The 17,383-nt window shown below is 36.5% G+C and overlaps 1 protein-coding gene across 1 annotated transcript; it reads right to left on the bottom strand.

The window, feature by feature from the left end:
* Nucleotides 1–1,902: 1,902 nt before the first annotated feature.
* LOC131313658 (sulfate transporter 3.1-like) lies at nucleotides 1,903–11,323 on the bottom strand. The gene is made up of 12 exons (XM_058342092.1): nucleotides 10,777–11,323; nucleotides 10,021–10,228; nucleotides 8,682–8,853; nucleotides 7,941–8,006; nucleotides 6,025–6,138; nucleotides 4,373–4,489; nucleotides 3,867–3,993; nucleotides 3,374–3,660; nucleotides 3,075–3,265; nucleotides 2,888–2,973; nucleotides 2,492–2,568; nucleotides 1,903–2,356 (listed from the first exon to the last, which is right to left on the bottom strand). Exons 1-12 carry the CDS (start codon nucleotides 11,111–11,113, stop codon nucleotides 2,168–2,170), a joined length of 1,971 nt encoding a protein of 656 aa, XP_058198075.1. The 5' UTR covers nucleotides 11,114–11,323; the 3' UTR covers nucleotides 1,903–2,167.
* Between the last annotated feature and the right edge of the window lie 6,060 nt (nucleotides 11,324–17,383).

The following is a 17,383-nucleotide window of genomic DNA, read 5'->3' on the forward strand; positions in this document are numbered from 1 at the left end:
TACTTCAATATAAGATTCATGAGAAATACGTTCTTAGAATTTAGAAATAAGCGTGGATGAGATGGAATCTCTTCAACTATTTAGTTTATTTTTTTTACTCATTTCTACTTTGGTTATTGGTCGACATTCTAAGGATAATCGATTTGACTAAGTGAGTAATATAATCGTGAAGAAAAATCATTATTGACCAAAACGAAAACAAGTTGATGTATTTATAACTTTTTTATTTGGCAAAGCAGGTACGTGGAATCAAACTTAAAACTTTAGAATGGAGTAAATTCTAGCTAAGTTTCAGGCCAAGATCACCAAACCAACTTCTTGGAATTATTTATAACTTATTTTTGTTCTTATTGAGCATATTTTTCAAAAATTTGTCCTACTTTAACATAAACATTTGGAACAAAATAACTTCAGAATTTCTATAAATATGAGAAAACATTTAAACTCGGTCAAAAAAAATTTAATTAAAGAATATCGATCAAATTATTGACTCATATTCTGAATCTCTGATCATAGGGTATCGTTCGCTTTGAAGCGCTTCTTCACTTATTTTATTAGAAGCGTTTTCTTTACTTTTTGTAAAAATAAATAGGAAATGTGACAAAGTCAAGTTTTTTTTTTTCTATTTTTATATTCGGTTATAAACAATCTATCAGAGAACATCTCTCCTCCTAGGACGGCAATCATTTTTGTCTTCTCCAAAAAAAAAAAAAAACAAGAACTCAACGCATCTGCAATAATTTGGATCTGATAAGACGAATAATTAATTCAAAAGAAAAGGACAAAAATAATGGGAAACTACAACATAAATCGAAAGGTGGAAAGTATTTTCCATTGCCGGAGAAGACCAACATGTTTATTTAGTACTTAAAAAAATAGTAATCAAGATTAAATTTCTTAATTTTTCATCATTTCCTGATGTGTCACTGGCTGATTGGATATGCATAATCGGTTATTTTTACGCTGCATGCTACCTTGCAACAACCAATTATGCAGTGCCATGCAGGCGGATATGATTGGTGTTGTGTCCCTAGATTCACGTTATTGATAGCAATTGATGTCTACGTACAAGAATCGCATAAATAAAGAGTCGTATATGTTTGTTTTGACCTTGAGAATTTTTATTCTCTTGTTAGGATACCCCATTGGTGGCAAATGAGAAGCTCATTTCAACAGTCTTATTGTTAATGATTGAGATGATGAGATTGAGATTTACGATGATGCTAGATGCGATAGGGTGATCTTGGTGGAGACTCAGGTGGTTTTGGACCAATAAGTTTATTCAACAAAATTTTGCATTTGTTAGAGTAATTGGAAAAGTAAAATATTATGACCAAATTTAAATTTTTTTGAATAAAGATAAAAATATGTTGCGTCAAAAAATAAATAAATATTGATTTTTTGACTTATTTTTGTCTTTGTTCAAAAAATTGTGTGTTTCGATCATAATTTTTTACTTTTTTGATCCTTCTCGTCAAGACAAATCAATAATTCACAAAAAAGTTTGACGTAAAACGAACAAATGCAATTTGTTTTTTGGATAAAGACAAACCAATAGGTCACTTTTAAAGATATACTTAATTAGATTGAGGTTTCAACGTACAGTTATTTAAAGATGTGAGCATGTATTTAGGGCCTCCCGGAGATAATGGATATTATATTTGATGTGATTATGTAGCCAGATCATCACTTGGCCTGTTTCTAGTTAATAAGTGAAACATGAGTCGATCTCAAGTAACTTGAATTTTTCTAGTTAATACGTTAAATATGAATCGATCTCAAGTAGCTTGAATTTCTCATCATATAACCAAACGATCCAAGTATTAGTTTGTTCAAGAGCTCTGTTTGAAACCTTAACGATTAATGTTTGTGTAACAAACCAATCGTGAAGAAGAATTCAGCTAACGAACACGAGTTCACACTCGAATAACTTGATTCGTTAAGCAACCCCAAGTCAGGTCACGACCTCTTTATACTTTCAAGTATACAACGCATATCCTACAAATTACATGTTCTACAGATCACACCATATTGGAAGACCTCAAATCTCCCAACTTAATCACAAGCCAGAGGAATTAGTATGACAGATTTCTCTTTTGTTTCAACAAGCCAAATAACTGTTGCATTCGAATGGCTTATTAGTCGACGTAATTGGTTCACTGTTAACTCAGACGTTGTCGCTCCCTGCCTCTGAATCTGCAGCCACTGTTTTTGGTTTGCTGGTGTGAAGCATGAAGTTGCAAGCTCCAACAGCCTCTCCCACAGTAAGATAGATCCATTCTTGGCCTAACAAGTCGATGAACTTCGACTTGTTCAGCTTCTTCATCACCTCACCTCCCGGATTGGCAAGTACGAGCTATAAAATAAAGGAACGAAGGATAATTATTGTTTACGAATTCTTAATAGCCATGTTGACTACAACTAATAATCCTGACTTTCGTTGAGAAAAAGAAAAAGAAACAAGATAATGAATAAATCAATATATATATACCTTGAGGCCTCTTCTCTCAGTACTCTTCTTGAGCTCTTCAAACATGCTTATTCCACTTGTATCGATGTTTCCTACCGCTGCCAACCAGAGATTTGCTCATTCAGTATAACTTATTACGTCTCTGTAGCTAGATAATTACAATTAACCCGATAAGTATTCGGATTCTCTCCGGACCAAGTTTTGGACAGGACGAGACAGTCCAAATCTAGATCATACATGGTACATTGGGATAATCAACTCTTACTGGTAAGAGTCTCTGAGCAAATTTGAACCATTAATCGCAGAAATGGACGATTCATATTAATTTGGATTGTACCGCTCAGTCCAAATTACAGTTACAATCCAAATTAAAGATCAGAGAGGATCTAATTTCATCCAATAACTATGACGACTCACCGCCCATGTCAAGTACCACATACTGCAAGCTGGTGTCCCCAGAGGATTTTAGCCTGTCTTCCTCCTCATCTATCCACCTCGAAATCCTGCACATTATAGTTCATTAGGCTCCATGTTATAAACTGATTCAACCATATTGTACTGTTAATTGCGAATAACGCGATCAGATCTTAATATTTTGTAGAACCTTTCTCTCAAGTAGCTTGAATTGGCGAAGTAAATCGGAGCATTCATCTCAAGTATGAGAATTCCGGGAACATTATTGGCATTTGGGTATTGATCAACACTTCTGTAGATCACAGAATCTGGGATGTTTCCCAGTACCATGGTCCTTGGCCTCGCCACGAACAGTAGCACTCTAAGCAGAGATAATCCAACCTGCATTGCGCCCTTCGTTCTTAGTCAAGAGAGAGTTGAAATCAAAACCACTATTTTTGGAGAACTTGAATGAGTTACAAAGTGTTAAATAAGGCGGTTCATACGTACCGCGACAACTAGACCAATCTCAACGCTGCCGAAAACCACGCCAACGAAAGCACCCATGCACACCATGAAGTCAAACTTGTCGACGTGCCAAAGATGGATTGCTGCTTCGTAGTCTATTAGCCCCAGCATTGCCGCGATTATTATCGACGACAGCACCACGATGGGAGTGTAATGGAACAATGGCGTCAGGAATAACAACGTGATCATGACTGCGATTGCCATGACAATGTTGGACATGGCCGTTTTGCACCCTGCGTTGAAGTTCACTGCTGACCGGGAAAACGGCCCTGAAATTCATTGTGATGTCCAGAATTACATATTGGTTAGCAAATCACCAAAAGGCGTCACATGCACAATATCCAGAGACGCGTTAAAGTTTGCTCAGACATCTGGTTATTAAGAAAAATAGAAGGGATGGAATCCGAAAGAGCGAGCTTCTGTCCAGTGGAGGAAGGGCAGAAATGTGATAGGAAATCAATGGATAGATAGAAACCTGTGGTGAGATAGCAAGAGGTGCAGGAACCGGCAATGTTCATCATCCCAAAAGCAATCATCTCTTTGTTTCCATCAATGTGGTAATTCTTGAACATGGCAAAGCTTCTGCCCACTGCAATCCCTTCCTGCGTTATATCGATCAAACAACGCGGCCATGATTCCCGTTCTTAATTAGTTTCCATCGAGTGAAACAAGAAATTAATGTCGTTGGTTTCTCGTGACCTAATCCCTGTAGTGTTCTGCTTTCGAAATTGTTCTCCAACCCAATTCTTGATTGCCAGAATTAAAATTGGTCAGATAACAAGGGTTCTCTTAAACTAAACCAATTTATTTCATTCCAATTAAACCTAGCTATTATCTGGTGATCAGTTCGACATGTGAAGAAACAATAAAAAGTGAGGTCCACAGCGAACGTTTAGCGATAGACCTAGGATTAGTCCCCCGTAGCAGCTTATATGAAGTTGATTGGGAGAGATGCGTGTAAAGGCCTTTTTATTCACTTACAGCGAGAGCGATGACACCCGTAACTATGCCAGTTTTGATGGCCGTTGACATATACGGTGACCCAAACGCTAGATGCGTTATCGACAGAGGATTTATCCCCTTCTTCAATTGTCCTATCTGCAAAAAATGCGTACAAACGTAATGTCAAAAACTTTTTCACCACAATATTGGAGAGAATAGACAATCGGAAAAGCTAAACGTTAGTTCTAGTGACAGGACCCCCCGGACCAGAATAGTTCAATCTGTTAGAAATATGTAAACCCAATTTGGATATTTCCTTGTTTTACTTTTTGGGGTTTTCATGTAATATCTTTATACTTTTGTATTTAGTATGTAATATGTTAAAAGGTGGGTCTAGAATTTTGTACAGAAGTATCTAGTGGCTGTGTGTATGTTTCTTTGTTCTTTGTAAGAGAAAAAAAAAGGGGACAAAATTCATTTTCACCTCTTGTGGTTATCGTCATATGCGGATACCTCCTTCATGATTCAAAACTAACCACATAACCTACCTGTGGTTTTGAAAATGTGCGGATAGATTCCATGCCATCATGTTTTCCATCCATATTAACGGAGGTGTATCTCACACGCCTCTAGAATGTAATCTGAGTCGTTCATAATGTATTAAATAAAGAATAGAGTATCTCAGTAAAAAAAATATCTCAATCAAGTATCAGTAACCCAGTGATCTAATTTTTAGTAAATTCAAATTAGAAAGTTTAATTTCATAACAAAATTGATTCGACCGAGAGCTTTTCATTTTTTGATTGACTTGAATTTTGGCATAGATGTAGTACTTGTCAAAATTTACAATATCAACGGTTTAGATTCAATTTTTGGTATAGGGGATGGTGTGGTTAGATTTAAAAAAGAATAAGAATTAAGGGACATGATGAGGGTATATCGGTCTTTTAATGTTGTGTCCGTTAATATGAATGGAAAACATGACGGCAGGGGGTCTATCTGCACATTTTCAAAATCACAGGTAGGTTATGTGATCAGTTTTGAACCATGAAGGGGGTATCCGCATATGGCGATAACCACAGGGGGTCAAAATAGACTTTAAAAAAGAAGAAAAAATGAGACATAGAGACAGAGAAGAAAAAAGAGAGCGTGGGTTTTGTTTGCTCGTATGTGTGCTGTACTTGAAGGTGAAGGAAAAGGCTTTGTAAAACTTGAATCAAGTGAATGAAATCAGCGTTTTAGTGCCCAGATAAGTCTTGTTATTGCTGAAATTTCCTGCTCTGTTTTGTTGCTGAAAAACTGCATTTTTGTGGTTCATTTGTGTGCTGAAAATCTGCTGCGATTCTACTCAGTTTGTGACTGTTTTATTGGTGATATTTCTGTGTGATTTGGGCCCCTTATTCCCCCCAACACAATCATTCACTTGATCAGCACCAAAGTTCATGGGGCCTGGCTAAAATTATTAGCCAGGAAAACAGAACGATCCAAACATACTTCACATGTGTTTGGATTCGCTTGACTTTCTCAACCCAAGAGGCTTGAACCCCTTTTTTAGCTTGCACATTTTTGTGGCCCTACCCACTTTTTTAGCTTTTCTTGGCGTATTGGATGTGACATATGGATACATATGCGTACACGGTAGCTATAGCATTAGTGAGAGAGAGAGAGAGAGAGAGAGAGAGAGTGCTGACCACTTGAACACCATGATTTTCAGCGTGGGTGAGATAAACAAGCAGGCTTCCGAAGATAACAGACGTCAACGGTGCCATCGCCGATATCCAAAAGAGATTCGATCGTTTCTTGCTCTGCATATTTGTTTAGTCAGTCTCAAAACATCAGAAAACTATGCGACATACCCGAAAAAGATGGTCTCCATATCCGGTTTTCAATCATCTTCAGACATAGTAAACATAACTGAAAAAATCAAGCTCATGTTTAATTTGAGAGACTATGCATGATTGTCCCGCAAATCGTTAAGAATAGGGTTTCGGTTAATTTCTTGTCTTCCTTTAGATTTGGTTCTTGAGTGGTTTTTTCGGGTGTGCCCGAAATTCTTTTAATTTTTATTTTCTTTTTAAAAATTAATAAAATCTTTTTGCTTAAAAAAAAAATTTCGTTAAGAATAGCATAAACGATTCAACTATCTGGGCTACATCTTCTTGTAGTTTATACAAACTCAGGGGGATGGGTATATGTTACATGTTAGATTCAACGAATTCTCATGTCCAAAGGGCATCAACCCTGCTAACCACATATACATTTGTGCACAGATTTTGTTGTGGGATCCACCACGGGTTCCACACAAATGATTTGAGCCGTTCATTAGATGTAAAATATTTTTTCAATTGTCTTCGTAAAAAATCAGCTCAATTTAAAACTTATAGGTACTTAATTCAATCATCTAAATTTTAATTCAAATTTTCGGGTTATGAAAAGTTAGATAATTAGATTAAGCACTTATAAGTATTGGATTGAGCTGATTTTTTATGAGGACCCTTGAAAAAATATTTTGTATTTAATGAATGGCTCAGATCGTTTGTATAGAACCCGTGGTGGGCCCCACAATACAATCTGTGCACAGATTGCCTGTGTGGACAGATTTTACGCAAAGGACATAAGGACACGATCCTCTATACTGAAAACTCATGTGCCTAGAATTTTCTGGCTGTTGAATTTAAAATATAAAAAAAATCACACAATCCAACGAGAAAAAAATTTCTCGGCATGAATTTTTAAAACAGACAAGATCAAACCCCGTAAAATATATACCCACCCGACAATGCATTTTATTGTTTAACTTTAAGCATGAAGCCATGAACACTGATCTTTGTACGTTTCAGTCTGTTCTGACGTCTACCCACATGCCATGTTGGTAATGGTAGCCTTTAGGGGCTCAGGCCCATCCTATCCAATTCTAATTGTTTAAGTATTGTTTGGCTCAATAACAGAAGAAAGAGAAAACAATTGTCAACCCATACAAGAAAACCGGCCCAGTCATTATCTAAGTATATTCTTTGAATTAATCAGCTGCAAACAAACAAAACGTATACTAGGCTGGCTGATGAGATTCATGAGAATATAACTTGTACCATTTTCACAGATTTGCTTTACTATATTTGGGGTGGGAGTAGGTTGCTTTAGGGACTTTGAAAACGAGTCTTTGCCAATTGGTAGGGAAAAAAAAATTTGAAAAAGATAGGATCAACTGACCGAATTATTGAAATTAAGGCAACAACTTACTTACTTTTTTAGTGTTAATTAATTAGAAACTTAAAATTCATTAATACGCGTTCTCTTGATTAACCTGTTTGACTCGTTCAATCGGCCTGGCATGTGACGTGATTTTCAAAATCCTTTTTTTTTTTTTTAATAACTGCATGAGTTCAGACCATCTTATTTGTACCTCGACTAATTTCAAGAGAACCGATTCAACCTCGCAAAATTGTTACAAATCTCAGTATAGACTGACTTGCAGATCCATCGTAAGTCCGCAAATCGTAACCACTAGACCAGCCCGTTAAGAGGTTGGTTTTCAAGATACTCCTTTTGATTTCTCGAATTTAACAAAGCTATTAAAAGTAGAATTGATTAGCTATGAACTACTTACAAAGTATCTAGCGAGGAGGAGGTAAAAGAGGAAACAGCATCCCAATACAGCACTTTCCCACCTCCACTGCGACAAACCCATCAACATCAGCAACTCAAATTAATTAATTAAGCTGGAAATTAATTAAAGCTAATTTCGTTGCAACCAACCCATTAACATGTTTGTAAATGGTATGCCCTCGATCTGCTCCATAATAATACTAGTCCCTTACAAAAATTTAGTGTCCTTTTTAAAATAAAATATAAAACTCTTGGGAAATGATTTTGTTATTCCTTTTTCTTTTTTTTTTGTTAACGTCACTCTTCTGTAAGTGTATTTTTGTACCAAAAATACACTTAAAGGGGAGTGGAGTTAACAAAAAAAGAGTGACAAAATCAGCAACCAAACTCTTTCATGCTTAATTTTGCGAAGTTCATGAAAAAATATTTTATGTTGATTCATAATTAAACATCACTATAAGTCGTACTGAACTACCATTATGAAGCAAAAGGGAGTGGTTAGTAAGGTAATCAACCTATGTATTTTCAATGATTCATGATACACTAATAACAAAATGCAAGTGACCGCCTTTTTGTCATCAAAATAGGCAGGTATATATTTCCGAAGTATCATGTGACATTCGATTCACGACAGTGTATATATTTCCGAAGTATCATGTGACATTCGATTCACGACAGTGTATGAGAGAGAGAGAGAGAGAGAGAGAGAGAGAGAGAGAGAGAGAGAGAGAGAGAGAGAGACCTTATGGGTTTGGGTGAAGACAGAACGCATGACGGAGATGAGATCGGTCCCATGGGTGAAGTGCTCAAGCCCAAGAATACCTTTCAGCTGTTGAAGGCACACCACCGTGGCTGCTCCTGCCATGAACCCCACTATCGTTGCATGCGATAGGAAATCCACTATAAACCCTAACCTGCACAAACCGGTCAACAATCTAATTTTTGTATCAATTTAAAAAAAAAAATGTTCACATCAGCTAAATTAGAATGGCCGATTTGAACTTGGGGAAAAAGTAGTAATCATTCCGGAAAAGGAAATGAATAGTCCAGATTCATTGTAATTTTCTTTCTCGAACAATTTCATGGATTGAGTTTCATGCATCCTAACATTATTGAAAAATTTATGCATCGTGTAAGTGAAAATGCATGGAGAGAGAAATGATTTATGCCATATATTTGAAAGAGTTTGTTCAAACAAAATAATGGTCCCTAGCTACAAAAAGTACTTCCAATAATGCAAAGTGAATTTTCCCGTGATTGTAATAAGTTGTAAAACATGCAAGAAGACAACCTAACGATTCCAACAATAACAAACCAAAATTTGGAATAACAGATACAAAATGCCAAATTAGTAATTCATATATATGATCAGTATTGCTTTTGTGCCTAATCAACGAGAAATACTTTTGAACGACTCGGATTGAAATTCTCTCTCTCCTTTCATCTCAACATTTTTTCTCTTTTTTTTTTCTCTCTCCAAATCCGAGCCGACCAAAAACGCAATGGACGGTTCGGATGCGCCGAGCAGACATCACGTGGTACCCACCCAACACTGAAATTTTTTCCCTAATCAACCAATCGAAGTAAACATGGGCTTATTATTTGTAGTGGCCAACTAGGTTTTTTTTTTTTTTTTCTTTTTTTGGATAATTCAGTTATCTAGGCTATGTTACTGCACCTTGACTAATTTTCAAAGACCAATTACACCACTCACTTGCGAGGGTTTCAATTAAAGCCAGAGCAAAAGCTTTATATATATGGAGGCCAATAATGTTACTTCTCAAAATAAAAACAGGAGTTCATGACTGACTATATACATATATATATCAGTTTTCTCTTCACTTATCATATTTGGATTATGCACCTAACCGGATAATTATAGATATCTACGCTAAGCAGAAATCATTAGGTTATTTATTTGGATATTAGTATCGTTGGCCCAGACATCCGGTTATAAAAATATGATATTACAATATATATGAAAGCTCATATGTAATTTTCAAAAAAGAAGAAGAAAGAAACCTCATATGTAATCATCGTAAGTAGTATTTTACTCCTACATATTCTTTTCTGTGGCTTACCTTAAGATACCCAAAGAAGCTTGAAGAACTCCGGCGACGAACGTTGCGGTGAAAGCCAAATGAAGATAGAGTGTGGGATTCTCATTAGCATTCACTGCATTCCCCAGCATAGAAGCTGTGAGTAGCGATGCAACGGCGACCGTCCCGACGGCCAAATCTCTCGAACTTCCCATCATTGCATATACCAAAGGAGGAACAAAGCTCGAATCTGGATATATGTTCCACCACACAAACTATAACCCATTAATAATCTATTAGATTTAGTACTACTTGACTATGTCTTTTCATGAAATTTCTAGCCCTCATAGTGATTTGGTTGTTAATAAACGTAAAATAAAATTAAAAACAAACAAACTTTTCAAAAAATGATAACCTAAAAAATTAGAAATGAAACTTCTCAAGAGCTTTTCCTTTTTCTTTTGGATCAGATTGTATGAGTTGTTTTGGCTATATAACTCAACACTCAAAAGCATAAAGATTTAGCGCCAAATATGTTTCTACGCTTCCTAGGCAGATACGGTCTTCTTTTTTTGTGCTCGCCCCAACTAATGTCAAGCTTCTAACATTAACGACCAGGCAGACTTTTAGTGGCCTCGAGAAACTTTTTTTTTACTAACGGAGAGAGCCGAACTTGCAAGCTTGGACCATAACAAACACTCCCAAAATACTATGTTACTAGTGTTGTAAGTTGCGAGTGCTAGTCTTGCTGTCATTCAATTTTACAAGTAAAACTGCCTGGAAAAATAAAACACTCACACAGGCCAAGAATTGGTGGCAAGTTGGCTAGCTTGGCGTAGCTGATCCCCTGGGGGATGGCGAGGCTGGCGATGGTGATGCCGGCGATGAGGTCGGCTTTCAGAAACTGGAGACTGTAACGCGGGGCCCATTCGAGGATTGGCAGGACGTACTGGAGGCCCAGTATGAGTTTCCGAGAGGGTGGCTGGTTCTTGAACTGCCGGAGCGGGTCGTCGGGGAAGAAGGTCTCCTTCATGGAGGCCGTGAATGACTTCAGAAAGGGTTGCGGCGGAGGGATTGCGACGCGGTGCGCGCGCTCTGCGTTCTTATCTGGGTACACGTTGTCCGCGTTTCCCATTTTTTGTATGGTAAGCTAGCTGTTAGTGTGCGTATAGATGTTGGTTTAGTAGTATTTTTTTTTTTTTTCTAGAGAGAGGAGGTTAATTTGTGTGTGTTGGATATGATAGCAGATTTGTTGCAATGGAGAGAGAGAGAGAGAGAGAGAGAGAGAGAGAGAGAGAGAGAGAGAGAGAGAGAGAGATGGAAGGTTTAATTTGAAGCTAGAGTGAAGTTGAAGGTGAAAGAAACTTGTGGGGGGGTTTATATAGTGGTGGAGGTCCGGGGGAAAATTGAGTGCGGTATGGGTCCCACAAATTTGTTGCAATAGAAGAGCAGCAAGTGGTAGTTTTTATTGCAACTTTTTCTTATGAATTTTCGTACTTTACAAGAAATCCTATTCTTATTTCTGTAAGCAATTTAATTACGTGGTATAGTAGCTAAACTTTAAAAATATATATAGCTATATTTATATACGTATTAGATGACTATAAATGATAATAAATTTCGACGAAAAATCTATTCAAGAGTACTTCAAGATGATTTAATAGTTTTAGACCCTTAAAATCACTCAATTTATTCTTAAACGTTACTGCTAGCCACCTGAAATTAATTTATTTTTAGAATGGTACGGTCACGTGAAAAGTAAAAAAAAAAAAAATTACCATAAAAGGGTGAGAGAGTAGTTTCACTTACCACCTCCATTGGATAGACATGGTTATAATGATCGGACTACCGGGCCTGAAATCTGAATCTAGCTCCCACACGAGGGCAGGCTAATTAAGATCATTTGTCTTTTTTAACGCGAAAGGATAAGAGAGTAATTTCACTTATCACCTCCACCAGACAATTGCTGACTAGAGATGGATATGAGAACCCTCTTAAACACACACACTTAACCCAAATTCTCGATGTGGGAGCCACGTGAAAAGTATTTTTAAAACTCCTAAAATTAACGAAAGTTGCAAGTTTCCATTTTAAGATGCTTACCATTATATCCATCCAACTGCACTAGTTTATCCAAGATTTTCTGATAGATTTGTGTTGCAAAAATGGTAACTTAATAGAGGAAGACAGAGATCGAGTGGAGATGGAGATAAAGGATTAGTGTATACCTAATTACATGCAGGGACGAATTAAGCAAAGTGTTTGATATTTTTGTCGGACTAGTGCTGCCTAATGCTGTACCAGCTTCGATCATGCCCCAGCTAGGCCTCGTTTGATAATGCTAGATTCCTACTCTCTTGTTATTTATGGAGCTGCATGCTTCAGCCCACGTTACCCTATAACAACTAGTCCCACAATATTAAGGGCGTAAAATATAGAGAATAGATTATTTACACCGCCGGTGTAAATATTTGATTTGGAGAAAACAAATATTTACATCGGCGGTGCAAAGAATTTATTACACCGGCGGTGTGAAGAATTTAATCTATAAAATATATGATGTTAATCTCATTACTATTAAAGTATTAATCATGCCGCTAATGGACAGTAGGTTTATGGTTTTCCGGAATTAGTTGAGGCTCGTAAGTTGGCTCAAATATCTAGTTATTTAAAAAAAAAAAACCTATTAATAATACGGGGTCATCATATATTCTCCCACTGGTAATTCGATAATCAAAGAGGACGCATTGGAAGAGTTCAACTTTGTGCATACTACCCTTTCTTTTCTTTTCTTGACAGGGCAAAAATTTTATTAAGGAACGTGCACACTACCCTTTCAGTCTCATTTCAATAGTCTGAATCATTTAATTTTTAAAAATACGTGCAAATTACAAAAACAGTTCAGTTAGATATAGCTTTCTAGGTGAGTGATTAATTAAATCACCAAATTTTTGGTTGAGAACTTTAATCGACAAGAGTTCTCTTGCGTTATTTGATCAAGTGGTATAGATAACGATGGAGATGACTATTACAAAGATAATTGAAAATCCAAACTCTGAAAATAAATGGTTTTTTATCGTCAGAGTTGAACTTGAAGTCGGCATTCATAATGTCTACCGACTTTTAGGTGGGTGAACATATTCGAACTTGCATTGGAGCAGATCAACTGAGCCCGATCGATCTCCATCTTTTTTGAAAAGAAAAAAAAAAAACCCAATACTCTAAAACTATGGACGGACGCATAATTTTTGCCTATGAGAAGACGAATGCATGCACTAGAAACCAAGTCTTAGCTAGGGTGGAAAACCTATTACCTATATATAATTTTTTATTCTTCTTGTAGATACCTAGCCTACGAAGAAGCCTATTTCTCTGATCATCAAAACAAACTCTTAATTTAAAAATGATTCATATTTTAAATTTAATTTTTTTGGTGAAACGGAAGATATTCATAATTAAATGTGCTAAAACAAGACCAGCTTTCCAAGTAGTTCCTTAACTTAACGAATATTGAATTGCCAAAACAAATTTAAAAATTAGTAATGAATTTAACAAATACGAGAAATCTGACTTACTAAGAACCCATATCATTAATGTTGTCCTAAACTAGGACAACATTAATGATATGGGTTCTTAGTAAGTCGGATGTCTTGTATTTGTTAAATTCTTTATTTTGTCTATATATCCGTGAAAGGAACAAAATCCCGCACACAAGTTTTAGCACAAAGTCAGATCCGATTCTAGTATAAACTGACAAAAAGAAAAAAAGATTCTAGCATAAATAATCGACTTGTTTCTTTTGAAGATTACAAAATTGGGTCATAAATTTTTTAAAGAAATTTCATGGGAAAAAAATGACGGTCTTCTCCAAATTCTTTATTGCCTTGTTCAATTTATATCTATATATTTTTCCTCTCCACTAATTATATGGAAATTAAACCCCGTAATTGGTAAAACCAGTTGGATAAAGAAAAATGTTCACAACTCTAGTGATCTTCGGTTTGGGAGGATTTCGTCTTAGGTTCGATTATCTTTACCGGCAACTCTTTGGCTCACCTCATCCTCGTGCGTAATCATGTAAAAAGACTGTGAGAGAGACTGTAGAGATTAGTGTGAGATGCGCATAAATTGACCGGAAAAACCCTGCATTAAAAATAAAATAAAATAAAATAAAACGTCCACGGAAAACACAAGCTCAAATTAAGTTGACTCAATGGACGGTGACACCCTTTGTTTCCCGAATGGGCATTAGGCTTCAATCCTTTTTCTTGCATATTTTCTTTTTGGGTCAAATTTTCAACGCCATGCCCCTGCAAGTGGTGCCGTAGCTTTTTAACGGCCAAGTTTGACGAAAAGACTGTACGCTTGATTCGCCAAGTGTGTGTAGCAATAAGAGCGGATCACTTCTTCTTCCTTCTTCATTTTTTTTGTTTTTTGCGTTAAAAGGTGTCTGAGTTAGTTTATGCGTACCTCAATTAATTCACTCTTCAGTCCAGTTGAGGGCAGATCATTCACGCTGACATCAGAGAATTCATACAGCAAAAAATTATTATTTTTTAATTTGATTCCAGAAATCGTACTCTAGTCAATATTGCGTTGAAAGAAAACTCACCAACCATCCGGACCGAACTCTTCCGCTGTAAGAGTGGATCAACTGGTGCATGTGTTGAGTGGGTATATGAGTGTAGGTCCGACTCCGTGGGTGGGCACTAGTCGTAATCGTCATTGATTAGCAGCATGATTACGCATTAATAGCTCTATAAGGATTCATTGACCTGCATCAATTCCTGTTTCATGTTTTATCCGTTTTCGTGTTTCATTCGGATGACAAGGACAAGTTTTGGGTGGGTGCCCCGCGGCACGGTACCCCGTCGGCAATTTTAGCTGATCAAACGTGTTTTAGACGGTCTGAATTTTAAAGAGACAAAAAGTGAAGAGAAAATAGTCGGGTGAAGAAAAATAGGAGAAACAAATTTAGACCGTCCAAAACACGTTTGGAAGTCTGAGATTGCCAACGAATATCGCCACTTGACACCCAAAAATTTCTCGATGACAAGGGTGTTCGGCCCCCTAAATATTTTTGGCTTAATTGCAAGAACACCCCCTAAACTATCGCGTTTTGGCAAGTTCATCCCCTTAAGTTTAAATTCGAGCAACTTCACCCCCCAAACTACCAAATTCGAGCAACTTCACCCCCTCCCCCATTTTCCGTCCATTTCTGTTATAAATTTGGATGAAAAGTTTCCACATTGGGTACCAGTACCACCTAAAATTCGGTACCAGTACCAAATGTGGAAACTTTCCATCCAAATTTATAACAGAAATGGACGGAAAATGGGGGAGGGGGTGAAGTTGCTCGAATTTGGTAGTTTGGGGGGTGAAGTTGCTCGAATTTAAACTTAAGGGGGTGAACTTGCCAAAACGCGATAGTTTAGGGGGTGAACTTGCCAAAACACGATAGTTTAGGGGGTGTTCTTGCAATTAAGCCAATATTTTTAGTACCTACGGTCCAACTTTCAACGTCTTAAACAGAAAATCGATGTTAGTAGCATAATCTTCACCTAACCTATTATGAAGAAAAGAATAGTAATTTTGTTTTCATAACCACTGCACCTAAGGAGCTATATTACCAAATACGTTATTAAAAGAATTTGGGGTTCACCCAAGATCTCCCAAGTTCAAACCTTGGAACCACTACAGGTTTTTCGGCTGTTAACTTCGGGGTCAGTGAATAAGTCGAGATGTACACGAGGTGATCCGCTCATTTGGTTATTAAAAAAATAGGATACCTAACGATTTTGGTCTAATTCAGATCCAGTACTTCCACGACTTCGAACCCACTGTATGATTGGAGAAAATCTTCTTTACGGCTGTTCCGTAAAAAGAAGTTACGGAGCTCAATCGCAACTGTCCAAAGTGTTTTTGGACGATCCAGATTGAAAACAAATTATGACCGGTAAAAATTGATTGTGATTAACTTTTCTGCGGAAAAGTTTCATTAAAATCTGGACCGTCCAAAACCGAAATGGACACGCGAGATTGAACAGCTCCACATCTCACGGAGGCTCCGTGAAAAAGACACTCTCATGTGATTGTTGGTAATCTGTTTCTAGTAATTAAATATTATATGGTGTTTGTGATTAAAGAATTTTGGAGAGGAAATTGGTTTTCACACTTTCTTTTTTTATATCCACACTTTAATTTTTGTTTTTTAGTGTTGAAAGAAAATGTAATTTTTTTTTTGCTAAAAGATATATACTTTCAATGCTGAAAAATTAAAAAAAAAGAGTGTGAATATTAAAAAAAAAATTGTGAAAATCAATACCCTTTCGGCTTTTCTTGTTTGACTGAGTCAGTAGCAAATGGTTTCACAATGCCCATTAACACTTTTCCTTTTTAGAAAAATCATAGTATTCCCCAGAGTCACTTGATTTCTAAAATCTGTAGATATAATCACAATGACTAATCTCTTTTAGTATATTCTTTCTTCTTGAAATTAGAACACAAACTACTCTTAATTTGGGTTTTCTGGTCTTCTATTTCTCATTTTGTACTCTTCTAGTGCAACGCTAGCTAGCTCAGTAGGAGTAACTTTTTGGACGGTGGTGTTATGAGAAGAGGGTCTTTCTTTCTTTCTCGCCAAATCTCTCTATTTCTTATCTTGATGAGATTTGGTGAGACATTGGTAGGAACACATTCAAAAAAAATTTATGAGAAATTAGTTATTCACATTTCTCACCAAATTATTCAATCCAAACTAGAAATCGATTTGATGACAAATTATAAACCTTTCCTTTCATTTGTTATCCTCTACGTGCATCTCAACTAATATCCGGAAAATATCTGGAATTCATGTTCGTTTTGGGTTTTGAGATAATTTTTGTGGAGTAATGAGTAAAGAAAGATAGATAGAAAAATGAGAGTTAAAATTTATTGAAGACCGTGCGGAAAGAGAAAAGTTTGGGTCTAAAGTCCCAAAACAAACATGGTAGCATGTTCGTTTCGGGGGATTATTAAAGAAACGACTTCAACATCCTTGGCCGGTTTTGGTCTTTCCGTTGGCATACACGGCATTATTTTCCAGGTAATCTGTCTTTATCTCCATTTTTGATTAATTCTGGAGTACTTGGTATGCTTATTGATCTCTGGCTAGTTGCCAAATAAACACATTGTCAAGCACACCACATGTTCGCCAAATATCCTAAGATAACTTATCTTGTGTATATACTTAGTATCAAAAGTCCTCGTATTCTACCTAAGCTTTATTACTATATAATGGGGTGTAATTGATGATCAAAGTCCTCGTATTTTACCTAATCCTTAGTAGCTTAAAGTTTTTCTATTAGCCTATATGAACTTTAATTGCTCCCTGTGCATAAGCTGCGCGTGATCATTTGATTGCAGT

Source organism: Rhododendron vialii, chromosome 13a (assembly GCF_030253575.1).
Source record: "Rhododendron vialii isolate Sample 1 chromosome 13a, ASM3025357v1".
In the NCBI taxonomy this organism is placed as follows: Eukaryota; Viridiplantae; Streptophyta; class Magnoliopsida; order Ericales; family Ericaceae; genus Rhododendron; species Rhododendron vialii.